This window comes from Schistocerca piceifrons, chromosome X, assembly GCF_021461385.2.
Source record: "Schistocerca piceifrons isolate TAMUIC-IGC-003096 chromosome X, iqSchPice1.1, whole genome shotgun sequence".
NCBI lineage: Eukaryota > Metazoa > Arthropoda > Insecta > Orthoptera > Acrididae > Schistocerca > Schistocerca piceifrons.
Genome location: NC_060149.1, coordinates 63,124,555 through 63,150,182, shown reverse-complemented (window position 1 = coordinate 63,150,182; position 25,628 = coordinate 63,124,555). Strand labels below are relative to the sequence as shown.

At 45.0% G+C, this 25,628-nt stretch overlaps 1 protein-coding gene across 2 annotated transcripts in view; it reads left to right on the top strand.

Moving 5' to 3' along the window:
* LOC124721512 (ceramide synthase 6) overlaps positions 1 to 25,628 on the top strand; it is a 132,979-nt gene that overhangs the window by 4,730 nt on the left and 102,621 nt on the right. For both annotated transcript variants that reach the window (XM_047246529.1, XM_047246528.1), the window contains exon 3: positions 6,732 to 6,844. In XM_047246529.1, the coding sequence (XP_047102485.1) occupies positions 6,732 to 6,844 (113 nt within the window). The remainder of the gene's footprint in view (positions 1 to 6,731; positions 6,845 to 25,628) is intronic.

Sequence of the window (25,628 nt, the reverse complement as noted above, 5' to 3'; positions counted from 1 at the left end):
GTCCTATATGTGGTCTCCTTTACAGATGAACTACACTTTCATGAAATTCTCCAAGTGAACCGAAGTCAACCATTTGTCTTCCTACGACAATCCTCACAGGCTCATGCCATTTTATATCTTTTTTGCTATGTTATGCCCAGATATTTAACAGTGTGACTGTGCTAAGCAGGACACTACTAATGCTGTATCCGAAAAATTTTTTTTGGCTTGGCTTGTAATCATCTGTATACTGCCTCTGTGACCTACTACTTACCAGCAATCTCCTACCTTTGTAGTAAATGTTCTTTTAAACATCTAAACAAATAGAAAAACTGATGAACCCAAGCAGTGGATGTTAGCACACCTAAGATTTCAGATTGTGTAGAGTGGGGGAGGGGGGGGCAGGGGCCAAATATGCTCTTTGTGGACACCGGTTGAGTGCCCACACTACGTGCCCATGGGCACTGTCAGACAAGAGTTCTCACTCAGTCTCTGTGCTAATATCTTTCATTCGTTACCAGTATGCGTGTGGCAAGATGGGCATTTTAATTTTGTGTGGTTAGGGTTGCCGGTATCGAAGTGTCTTTGGCATTCGTCGTAGGATAAAATTATTGCGAGGAAAATGGCTGAGGACGACTTAAGATTGTACAAACGAAAATCGGTCATGCATCAACGCAACAGTGGGAAGAAGATTATTTTTTTTAGCTGGAACATAAACCGGCCCTCGGTATCTGTTTTGTAATGCTATTTTATTCGTATGGAAGAAATACAATGTGAAGACACATTTTAAACTCCTTCATGAGAAATTCGTAATCACTTTGAATACTGAGGAAAGGAAGGCCAAATTTCTCAAGTTAAAACAGGACAGGAAAGAGAGAATAAAGTAAGTCCATGTATAGGTATGTCACTTCTTCAAAATGTTACTGTTATTTATAAAGTGTTAAGTTAGTTTTTACCTCTTCGTTGTAACATATTTACAGGAAGAGAATCATGTAATCGACAATGATGACCGATTATCAGCTGTCACATAGCTCTTAAAGTAACCAAAACAGCGCATCCCTTCAGCGATGGAGAATTTGTTAAAAAATATCACTCAGTGAATAACAGAAAACCAACACGACCTTTTTTTACAGCCTAATAACTAACATGCAAAGCCTTATACACTCCTGGAAATTGAAATAAGAACACCGTGAATTCATTGTCTCAGGAAGGGGAAACTTTATTGACACATTCCTGGGGTCAGATACATCACATGATCACACTGACAGAACCACAGGCACATAGACACAGGCAACAGAGCATGCACAATGTCGGCACTAGTACAGTGTATATCCACCTTTCGCAGCAATGCAGGCTGCTATTCTCCCATGGAGACGATCGTAGAGATGCTGGATGTAGTCCTGTGGAACGGCTTGCCATGCCATTTCCACCTGGCGCCTCAGTTGGACCAGCGTTCGTGCTGGACGTGCAGACCGCGTGAGACGACGCTTCATCCAGTCCCAAACATGCTCAATGGGGGAGATCTTGCTGGCCAGGGTAGTTGACTTACACCTTGTAGAGCACGTTGGGTGGCACGGGATACATGCGGACGTGCATTGTCCTGTTGGAACAGCAAGTTCCCTTGCCGGTCTAGGAATGGTAGAACGATGGGTTCGATGACGGTTTGGATGTACCGTGCACTATTCAGTGTCCCCTCGACGATAACCAGTGGTGTACGGCCAGTGTAGGAGATCGCTCCCCACACCATGATGCCGGGTGTTGGCCCTGTGTGCCTCGGTCGTATGCAGTCCTGATTGTGGCGCCAAACACGCATACGACCATCGTTGGCACCAAGGCAGAAGCGACTCTGATCGCTGAAGACGACACGTCTCCATTCGTCCCTCCATTCACGCCTGTCGCGACACCACTGGAGGCGGGCTGCACGATGTTGGGGCGTGAGCGGAAGACGGCCTAACGGTGTGCGGGACCGTAGCCCAGCTTCATGGAGACGGTTGCGAATGGTCCTCGCCGATACCCCAGGAGCAACAGTGTCCCTAATTTGCTGGGAAGTGGCGGTGCGGTCCCCTACGGCACTGCGTAGGATCCTACGGTCTTGGCGTGCATCCGTGCGTCGCTGCGGTCCGGTCCCAGGTCGACGGGCACGTGCACCTTCCGCCGACCACTGGCGACAACATCGATGTACTGTGGAGACCTCACGCCCCACGTGTTGAGCAATTCGGCGGTACGTCCACCTGGCTTCCCGCATGCCCACTATACGCCCTCGCTCAAAGTCCGTCAACTGCACATACGGTTCACGTCCACGCTGTCGCGGCATGCTACCAGTGTTAAAGACTGCGATGGAGCTCCGTATGCCACGGCAAACTGGCTGACACTGACGGCGGCGGTGCACAAATGCTGCGCAGCTAGCGCCATTCGACGGCCAACACCGCGGTTCCTGGTGTGTCCGCTGTGCCGTGCGTGTGATCATTGCTTGTACAGCCCTCTCGCAGTGTCCGGAGCAAGTATGGTGGGTCTGACACACCGGTGTCAATGTGTTCTTTTTTCCATTTCCAGGCGTGTATAACAAGTGGCCACATAAAGGTATGCACACTAGCATAAATTTGTTTGCTATTCTTCAGGACAGAATTGTTATAAGCTAACTATTTTTAATTTTTCAGTCAATTGCACTTTTGTGTAAAACAAGTTCGGTCTGTAAAGCTTCACTTCGCAAATACTACACGCATGTTATATTGTGTGGTAAGTGCTCATTGCATCGTCACACTGTAATAAATATGACCATGCAAAGAATTCTAATGTGACTACAAACCCCAACGTCAGTTGTTAATCATGTATTATCAGCAATCTTCAGTCCTGTTTGCAAATGTGAGAATGCAAGATGCACGCGAATCTTCCCCGCGCAGCGATACACATGCCCACAGTGCCCGCAGGCACCTCACACGCGCAACCCTGATATATACTAAGGCAACAAAAGTCATGTGATACCACCTAATATCGTGTTGCACAACCTTTCACGTGGCGTAGTGCAGCAACCCGACGTGGCATGGGCTCCACATGTAGCTGGAAGTCCCCTGCAGAAATATTGAGCCATGCTGCCTCTATAGCTGTCCAGAACTATGAAAATGTTGCTAGTGCCAGATTTTGTGCACAAAATGAACTCTTGATTATGCCCCATAAATGTTAAATAGGATTCTTTTCAGATGATCTGGGTGGCCAAATCATTCTATCTTATTGTCCAGAATGTTCATCAAACCAATTGCAAACAATTGTGACCCAGTGATGCTGCTCATTGTCATCCATAAAAATTCCATCCACAAATGGCTGCAAATGGTCTGCAAGTAGCTGAACATAGGCATTTCCAGTCAATGACCAGATTGGTTGGGCTGACGACCCAGTCAATACCATATAAACATAGCCCACATCATTAAGGAGCCAATACCAGCTTGCACAGTGCCTTGTTGACAACCTAGGTCCATGGTGTTATGGGGTCTGCACCACACTCAAACCCTATTGTCAGTTGTTACCACCTGAAATCGGGACTCATCTGACCAGGCCTTGATTTTCCAATCACCTAGGGTCCAACCAATATGCTCACTATCCCAGGAATTGCTGTTAGCAAAGACACTCATGTCAGTCATCTGCTGCCATAACCCATTAATGCCAGATTTCACCACATTCTCCTAACGGATACATTCCTCATACGTCACACATTGGTTTCTGCAGTTATTTTATGCAGTGTTGGGTGTCTGCTAGCAAACACCACTACTTTTGGTCAGTAAGTGAAGGCCATCAGCCACTACGTTGTCTGTAGTGAGAAGTAATGTCTGAAATTTGATATCCTCAGCACACACTCGACCATGGAGCTTGAAATGTTTTGAATGCTCTAACGATTTCCGAAATGGACTGTCACACATTCCTCATTAAAAGTCTGTTAATTTCTGTCGTGCGTTGTAAAACTTTTCACATGAATCATCTGAGTACAGATGACAGCTCCGCCAATGCACTTCCCTTTTATACCTTGTGTACTATCGCCATTTGTATATGTGCATTTCACAATCCCATGACTTTTGTCACCTCAGTGTAGTATCCTCAGTATGTGTTCTCAGTGCTTTGTGACAGTATTTCTTGTTTCAGCTACCTTGTCAAACTATCATAATTAGCAGTAGTCACAGTTTATCCCTTCTTATGGAAGTGCATCAATATATGGACTTTGAAATCCAAAAATAGTAAAGATGACTTTCTCACTGGATGTTTTTATGGCTTGAATTTCTTCTTGATTGGAGATGACAGATGATTACTCATTTGATTGTCTTACTATTGGGTCATAATGTTGTAGTCAGGGTTCTTTCCTCATAAAGAAAGAGGGGGGAAAACTCTCTCTCTCTCTCTCTCTCTCTCTCTCTCTCTCTCTCTCTCTCTCTCTCTCTCTCTTACCCCTAGACTGGCTTCATCAAATTGCTACATATGCAACAGCAGAAACAATCCTGTGTATAAACCTACAGTAGAAACGTCGAAACAGAAGTTCGGTGGAATGAAAAATCAGCAAGTGAATAGTGTGCCTCAAATGCTCGTGTAATCAAATCTTATTAAATGTGGTTAGTATTCGCTTGGGACATGTGTTGCAGACATTCCAAGGACCTTGGATCATTTTCTCTATTTTGGTATACGCTGTATAAATGAGACAAGTTGGTAGCTTTAGAAAAAAAGTATTATCGGCCGTTACGCATGACTAATTGTAAAGATCGAAGATGGCTAGGCCTTATAAACAGATGCTGCTTTTTCACACTAAACAACAACTTTCACCTGATACCATGCAATCTCCTGATTCCCAATTGTTCAGAATCATGAGGCTGTCCTGTCATGACAGAGCTGCATAATATTTTTAATTGCAGTAAATGTGATATAATGTGCAATGATAGTGTTTGTGGAAATAATAAGGTGGTGTCCTTGACATGAAGAGTACAATGAAAGAAAGAAATAATGAACTATACAACATATTGGCTTTTACTTGAAAGTTCAACCTACTTGTGTTCTAAGAGTGCATTAAAGCATGGTTTTTCCTCCTCCATGCTGTGGCCCTGTATGTTAGACCCTCTTCATATATTTCTTATGCAACTGAGAGCTATGTAATGCTGGAACTTGGGGAAGGGTCAAGCAATGTATAAAATGTGTCAGTTGTTTGCCATAAAATGGAAATATCATGGTCCTCTCCAAAAGCATGTGTTGCTGTACAGGAGAGTGGTGCGTTTGGAGCAGGCCATGAACGTTCTGTTTGAAGTAGTAATTTGAAGATGATACGGAAAAAGTGTTGAAAGGATGCTGTCTGAATATGTAGATTCCTACTTTGTTGTTAATTTAACCAGTGTTCTATGCTTGTTGTGTGAAAGTTTCAATACCTCAAATTTTAACTGAACTTTTATGTTACAAGAAGAGTACATTTGTCCAGTTACCATTGTCTGAAGTTATACTTGACTTTGAGATAAATGTAATTGGCTTAAAATTTTAGGATACCTGATCTTCTTCCTAGACCACTAAGAAGATTTTTGATTATATGTACTGAAGTGTAACAGCAAGTTTATCATTGGACTGGTGGAAGACCATGCTGTTATTGATGAACAAGAAAGTGATTGATAGCAGCTAGTCACTAGTTACTGCAAAGCCTTTTGCGTCTCTGACAATTGGGGAGCACTACCTTTTGGTTGTAAATTGACTCTAACTTTCCACTAAAAATGATGTATTAGATATGTGTAAATTGTTTTTCTGAAGTGGAAGACCTGAAATACTTGATACAAAGTTAATCCTGCCCTACAGTTCAGTTAAAATTACCGAGTGAGTGATGTTTCAGTTGAGTTGAGTTGAGTTGAGTTGAGTGGCAAGGGTGAGCCGCCAGCTAATTGTACTTCCTTCTGGAGTGCTGTAAGCTTGCTGTGTTCCCTGTTTTGTAGATATGGGCAGGACATTGTTTAATGTGGGTGGCTGCATGCTGGCAACATTGCCTGCCCCCCCCCCTCCCCACCTTCACCCCCGCCATCCTCTATCACCATTGCAATCTATCAATCACAAAGTAATTGTAAGTGAAATATAATGTAAAACCTGAGGGGAGCCATATACATAAGAATTTTGATGCTCTTATGCTGAAGACAATAGAATGTTGATCTCTCCCCTATAACTCAACAATTTATATTGGAGACAGGCTCTTTTCTTCAACTAGAGCATGCATTTTTGCCAGTTTTGAAAAAGGTAGTGACTGGTAATTTTAATAATGGAACAGCTTTTTTCCCCACAGTAAATCTCTTAGGCAATTCCCAAATGTTACAATTATTAGCATTCTTTATGGTGATGTACTTCACATTGCAGATGGTTATAGTATAAGGAATAGTGACTGATCTAGTTTGATAGTGTTAATAGTTTTTTGGGGTATTCCTCTAAAAGCATCCTTGGAGGTGATTTAAAACTTTTATAGATATAGCTTGCATTGTAACTACTGCGTATTGTGAAATTTTCGCTCTCTTGACAGTGTGGAATTGATAGTGTATGTGAAAAATGTAAATATTGTGTAAAATACATCAGCGTGAGATGTTTTGGAATAATATCATTGTTTTACACAAGTCTGTTTGAAACTGCTTTCCTATACAGCAATTTTTTGATGTTGAAAACATCATAATACACTAATGTTACAAATAAGTAGTAATATGTTATGACATATAGACATTTATGTACCTTAGTATATACAAATGTCATTTTTCTTGTTGCAGTTGGTAGCCTTGGCAAAGCAGTTAGATTGGTCAGAAAGACAAGTTGAGAGATGGTGGCGTCACAGGCATGCACAGGATAAGCCTTCCACACTAGTCAAGTTTTGTGAATCAAGGTGAGTAGATATTGATGTAGTGCCCTTTTAATTTGGTATGGTTATGATCTCATCACTCATTTCTGTTTGATATCAGGCTTGCATTTAGGTTGAAAGAAGTTACATAATTAAGGACTCCCTGTTAAGTCATAAGCAAAGAAAATGTCAGAAACTAGTATTGTTTGCATAGCATCAGCCTTTCAGTGGAATAATAAATTGTAACCTCTGATAGTTTGGAACTTCACACTTGTGTTTTATGATGAAATATATACATTTATTAATTTTCTTCTGCGGTTGGCTAAAATATTGTCGTATTTCCTGGAAGTCTATGGGTAGTTTCACTTGGCCCAGATTATTTGTTCATGCCACAGGAAGAGTCATAACAATGTAGTTACTGCAATAATTTTGCAACAGCAGTGCAACATAAAATATGATTTCTGGTTTGCAAGACTTTCCATGGAACAACCCTCTCCCTACTACATGTCCTGTGTAAGGGTTTTTGCCTGCAATAAGTCGTCTGATCAGTTGACGTTAAAACTTTCATTGAAGAAATTGTCGCTAAGAAACTTTTCCCCCACATTACTAATCTCTTGGCCCAAGGCCTAGTTCTTTGAAACAGTTCCATGATTTATCAATTATCATTTAAAATACGGGTGCAATGTGAAGTACACCTATCCTACTGACAGCATGGTTTTTGTGTTGGCTGGGTAGTCTTCAGGGGACTTTGCTGGCATAGGTGACTTGCTCTGTTTTTATTTGACCTGGACATAGGTAATTAGCTTGAAGGTACAGTTTTGTTGTGTGTTATCAACTCTTTCTGATGTTAATTTTGCATGCAGATAGTGCATCACGTTTAACTAGTGCTGAATGATTATTTTATGTGCACTAGGGTGTCATGTAAATTGTACACAGGGTTACATAAATATCAAGTTACAATGAGGCCGTAAAATATGCCTGAGGCAAGACAGGGTGATTTGAAGAGGCATTTGCTATTGTTGTCATTGACTTATCAAGCCAGTTGATGTGTCATTGGGTTTAGTTTACTTTTCTCCTCTTGCAAGTAGGTGTTGTGGGATTATACTCCTAACTAGCAGCATGTGACATCCCATCTCATCATGGTCATTATAGTAAGACATCCTTGTATAGACTCAGTGAGACAGGACAGCTGTAATTGATCCTTGAGTGCTCAATCACTGACCAAAACTTGCAGGATATTTGTTGAAGTCAGGTGCAGGGTGGACAAGTGTCCACTAGCTTCTCCTGTCTCTAAGGTTAGGTAATTTGGAGGACCTCATGGTCATCATTATGACCCTGGAGTGTCCTTAAAACCATTGTCGTGCAAGAGTGTAGCAGTGGTGTAGTGCAGTATCAGTGGGATGCTGTAGGTGAACAAATGCATGCACATGACCAATAAGTAGGTTCTTGTGTTGTTAATCAGTGAGAGACAATAGCAAGTGTATACAGGGCCCCATTTAATTCCATGTTAGCACCTCCAATACAAGAATCTCACTACCATTTTTCTAATTGATGTCCTGCCAGGCAAGTGGTAGCTGATGCCTCATGCGGTGTTTGATACACTTGTACCTTGCCATCAGCATGCATCGTAACTCTTCAGGCCTAACAGCCTTGTTCTATGTTTAGATGATGTGGTGGTGGTCAACATTGTCATATCGCACCATGCAAATGCACACAACCTGCGGCATGTGTTTTCTTAGTATTATATTTCTTGAATTTTGTGCATGTCATTTCTATTTAAGATATGTAACTGTGCATTTTTGTAATTGCAAAGTGTTGTTAGGCAATCTTTGCCCATTCACCCTGTGAGTGACAGGTGGCCGCTTCTTCAGCAGTGTCTGAGCAGACACAAGGGGGGAGGGGTTTACTAGTTATTGGGAGCTCCAATGTTAGGTGCATTATGGAGCCCCTTTGTCAGGTAGCATTCAGGGGATGAAGAAAGACAATGTGCACTCGGTATATCTGCTGGGGGGTCTCATCAGAGATGTGGAGGTGGCTATTGAGTGTGCATTCTGCAGTAGTCTGAAAGTTGTGGCTCACGCCAGCATTGATGACGCCTGTGGCTTGGATTTTGAAGCCATCCTCAGTTCATATGGGCGGCTAGTGAAGGTTGTGAAGGCTGCTGCTTTTGTGTGCAGGGTGCAAGCAGAGCTTGCAGTGTGCAGCACTGTTCCCATGTTCCCAGTCAGTAGGTTCCTTTGGTTTGGAGCCCAGTGGAGGGTCTCGACAAAAGGCTTTGTCAATTATGTGACTGGTCTTGGCTGCAGGTTTCTGGACCTGCATTATTGGGTGGGGAATCATAGGAATCGCCTTCATAAGTCAAGGGTGCAGAACCCAAAGGAAGCAGCTGCTTAGGTACCACAGTACTTGGGGAATACGCATTTTTTTAGTTAGGCGGATAACCCACAGATAGTGTTGAAAGTAAAGACACTTTGACTGTCTAAATGTTATCAGCAAACTGTTGAAGTATTCCTAGCAAAGTTCCCAAATTTACGGCATTCCATAAAACTTTTCGCACTCCCATTATTCTTGGTACCAGGAGATGGCTGAAACCCAAAGTCTATGTATATCAAATACTCAGATTGGACACCAAAAGAGGGTGTGTGTTAATTACAGTTGCCAAAAATATTGTCTCCCCGAGGTCAAATTTGAGCGTGACAGTGAAGTTATCTGGTTGTGTGTAACAGGTCTAAATGTAATCGAACAAGGAGTAGATGCCTGTCTTCCTGGGGCATCAGGATACCCGGCAACGGCCATCATACCAGTTGGCCTTTGCTGTGGCTGGGTGGCGCCCGTGGGGAGAGCCCCTGATTGGAGTGGGTGGCATCAGGGAGGTTGACACGCAATGAAGTGGACTAAGCCATCTCTTGCTGTGACCATATGGCACCAGCAGTCTCTAAGAAGGGCAAGATTGAATACAATGCTGACAGGTATGACCCTAAATTGTTTCCCTCTCTCGCTACACCATGGGCGGAACGTAGGGCTACAGAACAGAGCGAGTCATATTTGCCTCGGTTTTTAGTCTGTAGCAGAACTAATGGGGACTCCTTTCTACCTACGAAGCATCAATTATTGTTGAACACTTTGAGGATAAGTTTGGAGAAGTGACAGTGCTGTCAAAGATGCAAAATGGCATAGTCTTGATACAGACAGCATCCCCACCCAGTCCCGAGCGTTACTCACCTGTGACAATCTGGGTGATATTCCTGTTTCCGTCACTCCCCATAAAAGCCTCAACATGGTCCAGGTGATCATTTTCCATCGCAGTCTCCTCTTGCAGTCTGACGATGAGCTTCGCGCCAATTTAGAACGGTGGGGTGTTCATTTCATCCGGCGCGTTTACAGGATACCCAAAGACAACAGGGTTGCTACCAGTGCCTTCAGCTTTGCCTTATAAGGTGATTCATTGCCTGAAAAGGTTAAGGTGATGGTTTATAGCCATAGCCATACCGGTGCTTAAGTGCTGGAAGTTCGGTCTCATGTCTTCCTGCATCACTTCCAGTGCAGCATGTTGAGACTGTGGACATCCACTGCACCCACATACCCCATGTACGCCACCTCCCACTTGCATCAGCTGTGGAGAGCACCACTCTTCCTGCTCACCACACTGCCCAGTACTCCAAAAGGAGGGGGAAATCATGGAGTACAAGACCCTGGACTGGTTGACTTACACAGAGGCTAAATGTAAATTTGAAAGATGACACCCCGTTCGGTTGACATAGACATATGCTGCATCTATGTCACCATCGCCGTCCCAAGTGCCAGTGGTTCCTCACTCTGTGCCACAAACAGTGGCCCCTCCTGGCCACCAGAATATATCCACCCCGTTGATGGTGGGAGGCAAACCTTCCTCCGTTGTTACCAAAGCATCTTCATTGGACATTGGTCCCCTTCCCCCTGCCGGAGAAGCAACAGCCTCCTCCGGCTCCTCTCATGTGGAAGGGGTCCCTTGGGAACCTCTCCCCCAAGGTCTTCACTAATGCCATGGCGGACACTTGCCAGTGGCTCAAGGTGCCAGAAGCTGCTGAATGAAGAGCTTCACGGTCTCCTCCACGCCTGAAGCTGCTTTGGAGAAATCTTCCCATCAAGCCCCTAAAGAGAAGTGCAAGAGCAAGCAAACTAAGTAGTAGTCTGCATAGAAACAGGACCCCCCTGGTGGCCCCAACACCACCACTATCTATCAGTTCTGCATCTGAGGATGCAGTGAAGATCTTAGCATCCCTTGCAGACCTGGATCTCACTGATGCCTCATCCACCATAGAAATGGCTACAAATGCTCTATTGGTGGCAGCAAGTGACGGTGAGGCATAACTTGCCTCCTTGCTTGCTTCGTGCCTTACCAGCCTCATGATAACGTTATCCTCCAGTGGAATTGCGGGAATTTTTTCCACCACCTGGCTGAGCTACGGCAGCTCTTAAGCTTTGCGCCTGCTTTCTGCATTGTCCTTTAGGAAACCTGGTTCCTGGAAATGCAGACCCCTGTCCTCTACGGCTATAGGGGGCATTACAAGAACCGTAATGACTATTATACTACTGTGTCAGGTGGAGTTTGTCTCTGTCCTGATCTCAGTATGCAGCGAACCTGTGCCCCTTCAAACCCCTCCTGAAGCTGAAGCTGAAGCTGTGGCTGTCAAGTACGACGCAGGAAATACTGTGTGCAACATATATCTTCCTCCAGATGGTGCAGTAACCCTGAACACATTGGATGCACTGATTGAGCAACTCCCTAAACCTTTCCTACTTTTGGGAGATTTTAACACGCATAACCCCTTGTTGGGTGGCACCGTGCTTACTGGCTGAGACAGAGATGTCGAAGATTTACTGTCACAACTCGATGTATGCCTCTTAAATACAGGTGGCCCAACACTTTTCAATGTGGCACACGGCACATATTCGGCCATTGATCTCTCGGTTTACAGCCCTGGCCTTCTCCCATCTATTCACTGGAGAGCACATGACGACCTGTGTAGTAGTGACCACTTCCCCATCTTCCTGTTACTGCCCCAGGATCAGGCACATGGACACTAGACCAGATGGGCTTTGAACAAGGCAGACTGGGGAAATTTCACCTCTGCTGTCACCACTAAATTTCTCCCACACAGTAACATCGATGTGATGGTTGAGCAGGTGACTAGCACAATTGTTTCTGCAGCAAAAAAATGTGATCCCTTGCTCTTTAGGGTGCCCGAGTTTAAGGCAGTCCCTTGGTGGTCGTTGGGAGTCACTCAAGCAATTAAGGAGCGTCGGCGAGGTCTACAGCGGCATAAGCGGCACCCTTCCCTGGACCACCTCATAGCCTTTAAACGGCTCCGTGCCCATGTTCATTACCTTATCAAACAACAGAAGGAGGAGTGTTGGGAGAGAGAGGTCTCCACCTTTGGGTGCCACACGTCAGCTTCCCAAGTCTGGGCAAAGATCAAACGTCTTTTCGGATACCAGGCCCCAACAGCTGTCCCTGGTGTTAACATAAATGGCGAGTTATGTAGCGACGCGAACAAGATTGCCAAGCACTTTGCTCGAGCCTCTGCGTCGGAGAATTACCCCCTCCCCCCCCCCTCCCCCCCCTCCCTCAGCCTTTCGCACGCTCAGACAGCGCCAGGAAAGGAACTTCCTCTCATTAACTACATGCTGCAGAGAATCACATAACGGCCCATTTACAGAGTGGGAGCTCCTCAGTGGCCTTGCACATCTCATCTGACTACAAGCAACATCTTCTCGTCATCTTCAACTGGATCTGGTGCAATGACATCTTTCCATCGTAATGGCGGCAGAGCACCATCGTTCCGGTGCTCAAACCTGGTAAAAGCATGCCTGATGTGGATAGCTATCGGCCCATCAGCCTCACCAATGTTCTTTGTAAGCTGCTGGAATGTATGGTATGTCGGTGGTTGGATTGGATCCTGGAGCCGCGTGGCTTGCTGGTTCCATGTCAAGGCGGCTTCTGCCAGGGTCATTCTACCACTGATAATCTTGTGTACATCGAGTCTGCCATCCGAACAGCCTTTTCTAGACGGCAGCACCTGATTGCCGTCTTTTTTTACTTATGTGAAGCATATGACACGACTTGGCATCGTCGTATCCTTGCCACATTGTATGAGTGTGGTCTCCCGATTTTTATCAAAAACTTCCTGTCGCTTCATACTTTCCATGTCCAAGTTGGTGACTCCCACAGTTCCATCCATTTCCAGGAGAATGGAGTCCCGCTGGGCTCCGTGTTGAGTGTGTGTCTATTTTTACTGGCCATTAATAGCAGCGGCTGTCAGGCCCTCTGTCTCACCTTCTCTGTAAGCAGACGGCTTCTGCATTTTGTACTGCTGCTCCAGTACTGTTGTTGCTGAGCGGCGCCTCCAGGGAGCCATCCACAAGGTGCAGTCATGGGCTCTAGCCCCATGGCTTTCAGTTTTCAGCTGCAAAGTTGTGTGTCATGCACTTCTGTCGGCATCATACCATTCATCTGGAACCCACACTTTACCTTAATGACGATCCACTCACTGTAGTGGAGACATATCAATTCCTAGGACTGGTTTTCGACGCTCGATTGACTTGGGTCCCTCATCTTCATCAGCTTAAGCAGAACTGCTGGCAACATCTCAATGCTCTCCGTTGCCTGAGCAACACCAATTGGGGTGCAGATCGCTGTAGGCTGTTGCAGCTCTACAGAGCCCTTGTCCAATCCCGAATTGACTATGGGAGTGTGGTTTATGGTTCGGCAGCACCTTGTGCATTGTATTTACTCAACCGTGTGCATCACTGTGGGGTTCGATTAGCGACAGGAACTTTTAGGGCAAGTCCAGTGACCAGTGTACTGGTGGAGGCTGGTGTCCCTCCACTGCAGATCAGATGTGCACAACTTCTCACCAGTTACGCAGCACACATTCATAGTTGCCATGAGCATCTGAATTACAGTCTCCTTTTCCCACCCACGGCAGTCCATCTCCCGCATCGGCGGCCCAGATCGGGGCTAACGATTGCGGTTCGCATGCAGTCCCTTCTCTCCAAACTGGAGTCCATCCCTTTACCACCTCTACTTGCGGTCGTTTCACGTACGCCTCCATGGCGTATGCCTCGACCGCAGCTTCACCTGGACCTTTTCCATGGCCCTAAGGACTCCGTTAACACCGCCGCTCTCCGCTGTCACTTCCTCTCGAATCTTGACGTGTTCCGGGGCTCTGATGTGGTTTACACTGATGGCTCAATGGTTGATGTTCATGGAGGACATATTGAGCAGCACTCATTGCCAGTTGGCTGCAGTGTTTTCACTGCAGACCTGGCGGCCATATCTTCTGCTCTTGAGTACATGCGCTCGTGCCCTGGAGTCATTTCTCCAGTGTACTGACTCATTGAGCAGCCTACAAGCTATTGACCAATGCTACCCTCACCACCCTCTGGTAGTGTCCATTCAGGAGTCCTTCTATGCCCTGGAACAGTCCCGCTGTTCCCTGGTGTTTGTGTGGACCCCAGAACATGTCAGAATCCCCGGCAACGAACTTGCCAACAGGCTGGCCAAACAGGCGACACGGAAACAGCTTCTGGAGATAGGCATGTCCGAAGCTGACCTGCGTTCTGTCTTAAACTGCTTGGTTTTCTGGCTTTGGGAGATGGAATGGCATAACAGCACGCACAACTAACTGTGTGTCATTAAGGAGACTACGAATGTGTGGAAGTATTCCATGCTGGCCTCTCGCATGGAATCAGTTGTCCTCTGCCGGCTCCGCATTCGCCATACGTGGCTAATGCTTGGTTCCCTACTCAGTCGCGAGGACCCGCCTCAGTGACACTGTGGCTCCCAAATGACAGTCACCCACCTCTTGCTGGACTGCTCACTTTTAGCCACCGTGTGGCAGACTTTAGCTTTCCCAGCACCCTGCCTTCGGTGTTGGGCAACAATGCCTCCACAGCAGCTTTAGTTTTACGTTTTATCCGTGAGAGTGGGTTTTATACTTTTATGTAGGTTTAGCGCATGTCCTTTGTCCCTGTGTGTCCTCCACCCTAGTGCTTTTAGGGTGGAGGTTTTAATGTGTTGCAGAGTGGCTGGCTTGCCCTTTGTATTCTCGTGGTTGGCCAGTCACTGTAATGTGCTTTCATGTTTTTCTCTCATCTGTTTCTAGTGTCTCTCTGTTGTTTTCTTGTCCTCTTTTGTTCCTTTTAGTGTTGGTTGCCTTCCCTTCATTCTTGTGGCTTTTCCTTTCTTTCCGTTTTGTGTTATATGTTTTGTCCGTTTTATTCTCACACTCGTAGCATTGTTTTATTAGGAACAAGGGACCGTTGACCTCGTAGTTTGGACCCTTCTCTCTCTTTAAGCCAACCGACCTTTCGAATGCATAAAAGAAAAGTTGATCTCCATATTTTTCACCCCTTGGCAAGCCAAATTACACAATGAACTTTTCACTAACAGGCATTGCTTCAGACTTTCTATTTGTTACATTGTGTTGTCCCAGGTCCAGATTAGTTGTAACCAGATGATCCAACATCTAAATATTAATCAGTGATTCCATGTACTCAGGATCTTCAATTTTAGTTGGCTAAAAGGTTTTTTCATTCGCTTTGACGAGATAGTATCACCCTGCCAATCCTTCAACAGTGCAAAAACCCAATGTCCATTGACAGCTACCTGACAACTAGTCTCACCAATGTCCCCTGCACACTGATTGAAAGGATGGTGCATAGCCTGACAATTATGCCCGGTTCTTGAATGATGGGATCTTTTGTCCCCCTATCAGCGTGGTATCTGGGAGGTATGATCCACAACCGACAGTCTGGTTGGGTTGGGAACAAAAATCTTTACAGCCTTATTCTAAATGCCCCCCCCCCCCCTCATTGCAGTCATTTTTGGCCTACATAAGACATATTGACATGCTAGGTGCTATCACGTTTTACTTACCCACCGTGATGGACTTTAGAGGCTCCATAGCAATTTTTGTTCAGTTGTTTCAGGTTAGAGTTGGTGCGTCACTAAGCTTCACAGGGATCCAAGAGGACTGTGTCCTGCATGGCTCTGTGCTGAGTGTTGCTCTTCCCTGTTGCTATCGATGGTCTAGTTACCTCCGTCAAAACATTGCTAACATCTGCTATCTGTTTATACTTTTTCATCTGGTAAAACTCCAATCTGTAGCCTCAGCTAAATGCCAGCCGAAAGATGCCAACTGAAGGGTGTCCGCTTTAACCGTTTTCATGGCTTCCAGTTCTCTCTCTCGAAGTTGTGCATTTGATGTCGTACCGTGGTCCATCCTGACCCAGAACTCTTTTTTTGTGTACCCAGTACTAGGACATTGTTGCACAGTCTCAAGTTTTGGGGCTCCTCTGATAAAAAGCTGACATGCTTGCCCAACATTTGTCAACTAAAGATCAGCTGCGTGTGAAATCTTAACACTATCCTCTTCATTGCCCACATCTCTCGGGGTACAGAATGTACGACTCTACTCTGTATTTGTTTCCTTTTCTTAGCCCTATTGGACCGTGGTTGCCATATTTATGGCCCAGCAGCACCTTCAGCTTTGAAACTCTTGCACCCAGTCCTGCAGATTAGCCCTGTATTGGGTATTTTATCACTTCAGTACTGCTGGTACCAGCTTATGATACTTATGCAACCACCATCTGAAAATTTCCCAGTCATCCAAATGATCAGTATGCTCCCAGTGATTTACTGTACCCCCTTCTGCCCTTGGTTGGTACCCAGACAATGAATTAGGCTCAATCTTTTTCAAGGTCTGAAACATCCCCTTTGAAAAATTATAAATAACTGTGTTGGTCACTAAACAGAAACCTTCCTGCAAAACTAGCATCAGCCATGGATAGCAATGTTGGTTAGTCATTTTTAGTACAGGAACTATTTATATGGGTGGCATTACCCAACTTGTTTGTCAAACTGTTCTGATAAACTGAATGTGTGATGTAGTATGTAAGCCTTATTGATCCATAGCTATGCATTTGAAACCAGAATCCCACAAATACTGTTTAAAATTGGAGACAGCCTTCTTTATCATAGCTTGCTATGATCTGGGTGAAGTGCTTCCCTATCTCCTTTCCTCGGAGAGATCTATTAGATATGCCAGTTAGGACAATTATTGAACACGAATATCAGAAACTTCACTGAATTTATAAATTTCAGATTATTGTTCTCATATTAAAACACACTTAAAAGTAGATGTGCTGTATTTTCTTAAGAATTCACACTGAAAGTGACAAAGGAGCTGCCTAGTTTGTAAAATGCAGAGGAGACCACACACCATCTGCCTTACTCCCAATGAATTTTATGTTATCATCCCATTTCGAGTCGCTCCGTATGCCTACTTCTAAATACACTCCTGGAAATGGAAAAAAGAACACATTGACACCGGTGTGTCAGACCCACCATACTTGCTCCGGACACTGCGAGAGGGCTGTACAAGCAATGATCACACGCACGGCACAGCGGACACACCAGGAACCGCGGTGTTGGCCGTCGAATGGCGCTAGCTGCGCAGCATTTGTGCACCGCCGCCGTCAGTGTCAGCCAGTTTGCCGTGGCATACGGAGCTCCATCGCAGTCTTTCACACTGGTAGCATGCCGCGACAGCGTGGACGTGAACCGTATGTGCAGTTGACGGACTTTGAGCGAGGGCGTATAGTGGGCATGCGGGAGGCCGGGTGGACGTACCGTCTCCATGAAGCTGGGCTACGGTCCCGCACACCGTTAGGCCGTCTTCCGCTCACGCCCCAACATCGTGCAGCCCGCCTCCAGTGGTGTCGCGACAGGCGTGAATGGAGGGACGAATGGAGACGTGTCGTCTTCAGCGATGAGTCGCTTCTGCCTTGGTGCCAATGATGGTCGTATGCGTGTTTGGCGCCGTGCAGGTGAGCGCCACAATCAGGACTGCATACGACCGAGGCACACAGGGCCAACACCCGGCATCATGGTGTGGGGACCGATCTCCTACACTGGCCGTACACCACTGGTGATCGTCGAGGGGACACTGAATAGTGCACGGTACATCCAAACCGTCATCGAACCCATCGTTCTACCATTCCTAGACCGGCAAGGGAACTTGCTGTTCCAACAGGACAATGCACGTCCGCATGTATCCCGTGCCACCAAACGTGCTCTAGAAGGTGTAAGTCAACTACCCTGGCCAGCAAGATCTCCGGATCTGTCCCCCATTGAGCATGTTTGGGACTGGATGAAGCGTCGTCTCACGCGGTCTGCACGTCCAGCACGAACGCTGGTCCAACTGAGGCGCCAGGTGGAAATGGCATGGCAAGCCGTTCCACAGGACTACATCCAGCATCTCTACGATCGTCTCCATGGGAGAATAGCAGCCTGCATTGCTGCGAAAGGTGGATATACACTGTACTAGTGCCGACATTGTGCATGCTCTGTTGCCTGTGTCTATGTGCCTGTAGTTCTGTCAGTGTGATCATGTGGTGTATCTGACCCCAGGAATGTGTCAATAAAGTTTCCCCTTCCTGGGACAATGAATTCACGGTGTTCTTATTTCAATTTCCAGGAGTGTATTTTGTCGAAGTAACTGCTTTCAGTAATTGTTGTGAAATTCTGTAATCATACAATAAAGGGTCTGTCTGTCTATGTATGTGTAATACGCTACATTTGCTGCACCAAATATCAATCCTCTGCAGGTCTTCCTGCATTTCTAGCGTTTCAGTTTCTCTGTATACGGCACCATCATCCACGAAGAGCCTCACAAAACTTCAGACGTTATCTGCTAAGTCATTAATATATATTGTGAGATGTAATGGTCATGTAATACTCCCCTGGGACATGCCTGAAGCTGCTTTTATGCCTGAAGATGTCTCCAGTCAGAATTATATGCTGTGTTCTGTTTACTCAAAACTCTTTAATCCAGTCACATAGTTAGTCTAACATTCCATACAGTCATATTTTGTTCATTAGGTGACAGTGCGAAACTGTATCAAATGCCTTCTGGAAGTTGAGGAACACGGCATATGCCTGGGCTTTGAATCTACTGATTTTTGGATCTCGTGGACGAAAAGAGCAAGCTGAGTTTCATACGATTGTTGTTTCCAGAATCCATAGTGGTTCCTGCAGAGTAGATTTTTAGCCTCCAGAGGCATCATGATAAAAGAGCATAAAACATTACAAAATTCGACAACTGAATGAAGTCAGTTACAGGCCTATAGGTTAATGCAGCTGTTCGACGACCCTTCAAAAAACAGGAATGACCTGTGCTTTTTTCCAATCATCAGGAACACTTCGCTCCTCCAAAGACCTATACTACACTCCTGCTAGAAGAGGGGCAAATTGTTTCGCGTACTCTATGTAGAATCGAATTGGTATTCCGTTACGTCCAGTGGGCCTCCTTCTGTTGAGCAATTCCAGTTGCTTTTCTATCCCAAGTCACTTGTTTCAATATCAGCCATTTTGTTGTTTGTGTGATTCTCTGATTAATTGCTCAAAGTAATTTTTGGATAAAGCACTTCAAACAGTTTCCCACAGTTCTCTGTCCCTACTACCTGTCTGTATCACCTGAATCTTCCAGTCAATAGCTGGTAGGTTAAAATCTCCACCTAAAACTGTAACATGGCCAGGAATTTTACGTGAAATGTTCTCAAAGTCCCCTCTCAACTGTTCCACCATTACTGCTCCTGAGGCAGGAGATCTGTAGAAACATCAGGTCACAGTGTTTGATCAACCTTTAACACTTTTCACCTAAATTATTTTGCATTGGGTATCTGTACTAATCTCACTAGATAATGTATGTTTTGTGTCTGTAAACACGCCTACACTACCAGCATTTGACTTATTTTTGTGATATACATTCGAATCGAAATTTAGAATTTTTGTTTTTGGCATCTGGTTTCATCCAGCTTAATGTCCCTAGTACTATATGTGTATTGTTACCATTTATAAGTGAGACTAGTTCTGGGACCTTTCCACAGATGCTGCAGCAGTTCACTAATAACATATTAACATTTTCTTTCTCCAATCTGCTATGAATGCTACCGTCTGGACTCTGAAACCATCTTATCGGGTCTATGGAGGGATTTCTCAATCCTAAAAAACCTGCATGTGTATGCCACACTTACTCCACTACACTAGTAGCCACTTCCTGCCTGTAGTGCACGCCTGACCTGTTAGGGGTATGCTACTATTCTCCACTTGATAGAGATCAAGAAATTTGCATCTGATACCATCGCAGGATCATCTGAGCTTCTGGTTTAGACTTTCCACTCAGCTCCAAATCAGAGGACCATAGTCGACTTTGGGAACAATGCTGCAAAATGATGGCTCTGCTTCTATGCTGGGGGCGAGGCTAGCTGTCTTCACCAAATTAGCCAGCGACCTATGGGAACCTAGGATGACATCTGAACGTAGGCGGCAGGCATCATTTGTGTCTACATGAGCCACAATTTGCAGGCAAGTGCACCCTGTGCACTCAGTATTGTCGGCAGAGCCTACTCCACATTTCGGATCAAATTCCCCGCCCCCCCCCCCCCACCACCACCACCGGCTGGCAGTGTGGATACTGGCCTTCTTTCCTGCTTTTGTGGCCTGTCCACTATTTTCATGAGGGGCTCCGTCATCTGCCTAACGTTGGAGCTCCCAGTGAGAAGCAGTTCCACCCTCTGTGCCCGTCCTGGTCTCTCAGGAAGATCAACCGCAGGCCCAACAGGCAAGGTATCTCGTGCTGGCTCAGGTTCACTGTCAATAGCAAGCAATAATGCCTCACACCAAAAGATGTAAGGGGACAACTGTGCGGGCAGTACAAACTTTCACTTTCCACCCAGTGATTCACAACCCTGACACAGTTTGCCAGTCACCGTTAGGTAAGTGTACACTGGTCCAAACCCATTATTTAGGAGCAAATCAAAATTGTCTTTCTAAGCTGGATCATTTTTCTTAAAATTACCAGTATATTGGGACAAAACGATGACCTGAAGATGTTGGGTGAATTCAGTGGATGGAGTGAGAGGGTAGTATCAGTTAATGCCGAATGCTTTGTGGATATTAATCATTGTTCAGCTACAAGTACAGCTGCGACTAGAACACTTCAAGAAATTGGGACACTTGGAACCACCTGTGTGGAGATAATATAAAGCTCTCTACTGGAAGCTTGAAAGCTTTAATTAGTTCCACTTGCTTAGAAAGATGAGGCCATACCTCTTTGGAGATGTTGGGCTATCATCGGCCACCTCGTATTTGCAAGTACGATTGGGAGGGGGCTTAATAAGTGTGAGAGCTATGCAGAGATAGTACGACTAAATTGTTAAAGAAAAGCGTCAGTAATGAGTGTAGCGCACTTTAATTGAATTAAGAAGTGTTGACAGTAGAGTGCAGTTTCTGTGGACTCTCTCAACACACTGATGTAGAGGTGACTGGGAGCACATTACCACCTCACAGTGTCCGTGCAAGGTACTGACGAAGTGATAGTGTCTGTTGCATCCTCTGTCCCATTCATTCCTTCATTTGTCAGTGTTTCTCCACTAATGTAATAGCTAAAATATTTCCCAGTAATGTGTTTCGTTTTTTCCAGACTGTCTCCACGATAACGGACGTAGTGCTTGTTCAGGTTGGTGTAAGTTTCAGTAACAAGGACTGCCCATGTTTGGGGTTTACTACATCTCGTCAGCTATTAGTCTACGGATACATGGAGTTGAGCTTTGTTCCTCAGACTCCATCGCCATTTATCGACCGGTAGCTCACAAGGGGACTGCTCCTATTTGTCGTCGTTGGATTTCGTCCAAATTTATGATATATGCAGGGAATAGCCAAAAATGACTGACGAACGTTTAAGCTCCAGATGGCCACGCCATTATTGGCACAGGTCGGTCGTGGCATTAGCTATTTATGTGACCATAGTTTCCAGACAGCAGTTGGCGCAGCGGAAACAGCACTGAACAGTAATCGGAGGATCGGGCGGTTGACACTGTATGCGTAAACTTTTGTTTTGTTATTTTAAATTTTTACATTGCTTGCACTCCAAATCAACTGAAATAATACTCGATTACTGTATTAGTAATAAGAAGTAATGAAACACATTTCTTCCTCGGCCAATTTCGGTCGAAAAAGTTCGGAATTCGTTGTGGGACCTCGTGGAATATTCCTGCTTCAGCCCCTGTATTTATTGAAGTTGCGATAGGTGGTTGCGCTATATGTAACCTTCAAAATAGCGTCTGTAAAAAGGAGAAGCGTACGAAACAGAACGCTGTAATTTAGTTTCTTTTGGCGGAAAACCAGAGCATCGCAGATATTCATAGGCGCTTGCAGAATGTCTACGCAGGCCTGACAGTGAACAGAAGCACGGTGAGTCGTAGGGTGAGGCTTGTGTCGTCATGGCAAGGTCAAACTTGCCCGATTGCCCGCGTGCCGGCCGGCAGCACAAAGCTGTGGACTCCTGTAATGTTGGAACGTGCGGACACACCCATTCGAGGTGATGGACGGATCGCAAACTCTCACCTCGCTGCTGAACTGGACGTCTGTTGATTCACACGATGGTGTCCACGAAGGTCCGCTGGGTTCCTCGCCGGCTAACGGAAGACCATAAAGAGCAACGAAGGACCAGCTCTGTGGAATCGCTTGCGCGTTACGAGGCTGGGTGTGACAATTTTTTGTCGAACATCGTCACAGGCGATGAAATATGGGTTCATCACTTCTAATCGGAAACAAAACGGCAATCCATGGAGTGGCATCACACCATCTCCCCTCCGAAAAAATTTCAAAGCCGCATCCTCAGGCGTTAAGTCATAGCGACGTCTTATGGGATTCTGAAGGGGTTATTTGTTTGATGTCCTCCGTATTGGTGCAACGATCAACTCTAGTGTTTAGTTTGCTACCCTCAGGAAAATGAAGAAACGCGTTCAGCGTGTTCGTCGCTATAAAAATGCAAACGAACTTCTCCGTGACAACGCAAGGTAGCTCGTAAGTCTGCGCACCCGAGAGCAGCTCACAGAATATCGTTGGACTGTTCTTCCTCGTACAACCTACAGCACGGATCTTTCACCTTCCGACTTCCACCTGTTTGGCCGATGCACTCCGCGGGAAGCAGTACGTGGTTGGTGGGGAAGCTATTGATTCAGCAAGACTGGCTCCGACGTTGACCAGTAGAATGGGCGTATAGGCCTCCTAGTGTGGTGGCGTAAGGCGGTCGCATTGAGCAGAGATTGTTGAAAACTAGTGTTTTGTAGGCAAGAGGGTGGGGAATGGCATGTTGTATTGGAATTATGAATAAAATCAACCTGCTTTCAGAAATAAAATGTTGCATTTCTTATTGAATGCACGTCGTGTTTTCATAGAAGGCATGAACAGGAAAGGCAAAGGAAAATTTGGGATTTGCAAATAAATTTCCAGGGAAGGATTGTAAGATATACACGAGAGCTTCCATATAAAAATTAGAAACTTTTATTATATTACAGTTTCATTTACACGTCCTGGGGAGATAGTCATCGTAAAAACAGGGGATGCAGTAATTCTCTCGACACACATTATAAACGCCGCATTTGTACAATTACATGGCTATTTTAAAGTTTGTATAGAAAAACAAACTTGGTTTACATTCATAAAAGCTTGTCTCTTATCGGACAGTTTGGCAGTAAACCACAGGTAACCGAGTTCTGTACACTTGAATTACAGTACTTTCCAAGAAAAATATTTGCGATGTCCTCGTGGGGTCGTGCGGTAGCGTTCTCACTTCCCGCGCCCGGGTTCCCGGGTTCGATTCCCGGCTGGGTCAGGGATTTTCTCTGCCTCGTGATGACTGGGTGTTGTGTGCTGTCCTTGGGTTAGTTAGGTTTAAATAGTTCTAAGTTCTAGGGGACTGATGACCATAGATGTTAAGTCCCATAGTGCTCAGAGCCATTTTTTTTTTTTTTAGCCCTCGTGGGCGCTGCAAGTATAATCCATCTCGGGAAATTTATATGCGGACCTAAATTTTCTTTTGCCTTTCCTTTCCGTGCATTTTATGAAAATATTAATAAATACAATATACTAAGCGTTATTTCAGTTTATATGCAACGTAAAACTGAAAATAAAAACGAAAAGAATTCTGCATAGGAACTCTACCCCACGACCTTGGGATTACGACTATGTACTCTTTCCACTGCGCCAACTGCTGTCTGTCCGATCCACATCAAAAATACTATTTTTCTCTAACTGCTTGGCCATCTGTCGCTCCCACTTCTGTCGCTTTTTCTTGTGAAGCCCTACATATACGATAAATTTGGACGACATCGGTGATGACGAGTAGGCGTGGTCCCTTCGTCAGTCACACTGCGTAAAGTGGTCGTATTGGTCAGTCGTCAGAATGAACTCCTCAGTATGTCTGTAGTTAGGTTAGGCAGTATTTTACTAAAAAGGCAAATCATATAAATCAAATTTAGTTATCTAAAAACGTACGTAATTACCTGAGTTACTCAAATAGGACTACTTTTGCGAACACAATGAAGTAGGACACGTTCTATAACGTACCTCATTTGCGTCCAGTGTTAACGCTTTCACATCACATGCACTTCATCATGAACACAGGTAGATTCATTGTAATTAAAAATTCTAAAACTTTAACGTGTCTTCTGCAAAATTTTATATGTTATAATAAATCATCTTAAACTTAAGGAACATAAAATGCGAATGATTATTATTTTCAGTTCAAAGTTAGTGAATAAAGTATGCGTTAGACTAATGGCGAGATGTCACATTGACAGTAAGTAATTATTTACAATGATAAAGTGGTGCCCTAGGACATTTAAAAAAATTAAGATTTTTCAAGGGAATACTTTTGACGATGTGCAACAAATATTACAGGAAGTGAAATATAAGTAATTTTCTTTTTTCGCGCGAAAACTACGGCATTTGTAAAAGCACTCCAGAAATAGGCATCAGTTATCTCTTTTTTAAGGCAGCAAGTTTTCGCAGTTCGTTAGCTAATGCAAGGGAATATTGCCCCAATCGGACGAAGAAAATAAACAGATCTGGATTCTGCAGATCACAGTCCACTGCTGGAAAATCTACTGATCTATTGCGGTCTTTCTGCGTGCTACTGACTGCTTCAAAAAGACTCAGCAGTCTTCGAACTGGGTCTGTCGTCGTCGTCGTCGTCCGATGTCGGCGCGATCGTAGTCTTAAAGGCGCGTACACACTAGGTCAACGGATGACAACCAACTGCTTCGTTGGCCGAGATTTGTTTAGTGTGGACGGGCGACAAATCTGAACCAACGAAACTGTTCACCTTGGTTGCGACTCAGAGTACCAGCGGTAACATCCAGGCGTTGGCGATAGGCTGGCCTTGGAACCCCTCATCTAATGTGGACGCCGGGTCGAATGTTCGTTAGTTCAATAGCGATTTCCTGTGTCTGCTGAACGGCTGAGTATTTATCGTGTTTCAAAACACTAGAATATGGAGTGGGACACGGAGACAGCATTAAAGCTGATAGTTTTATCGTGGGCGGGAATGTTTACGGTAACTTACGAACTGTGATTATAAAAATAAACTGAAAAGATTAAACGGTTGGGGGGAACTAAGTGACCTGTTGGAAAGTAATGTGCATAATGTGGAAAAAGGAAATGGAGTTTGTACTGAAATTTGTAGCTTTCTCTCGGAAAAATATGAAAAAAATCGATATTCCCATTCAGCTTTAAGGTCAGGCATTTTGTCGCACCACTGCTCCCTACTTTTTGAGAGGTCGCCAACCTGTCATTTCTTCTTCTTTTTCTGATGATCAGCTTCTTGCAGTAAAGTAAATGCTGCACGTGCGACAACTTCTAAATCCTGTACTTCTCATACAATTAGGGTCTATTTGAAGATAAGAAAACTGGGAAGTATTATATACAAACTTGTGCACC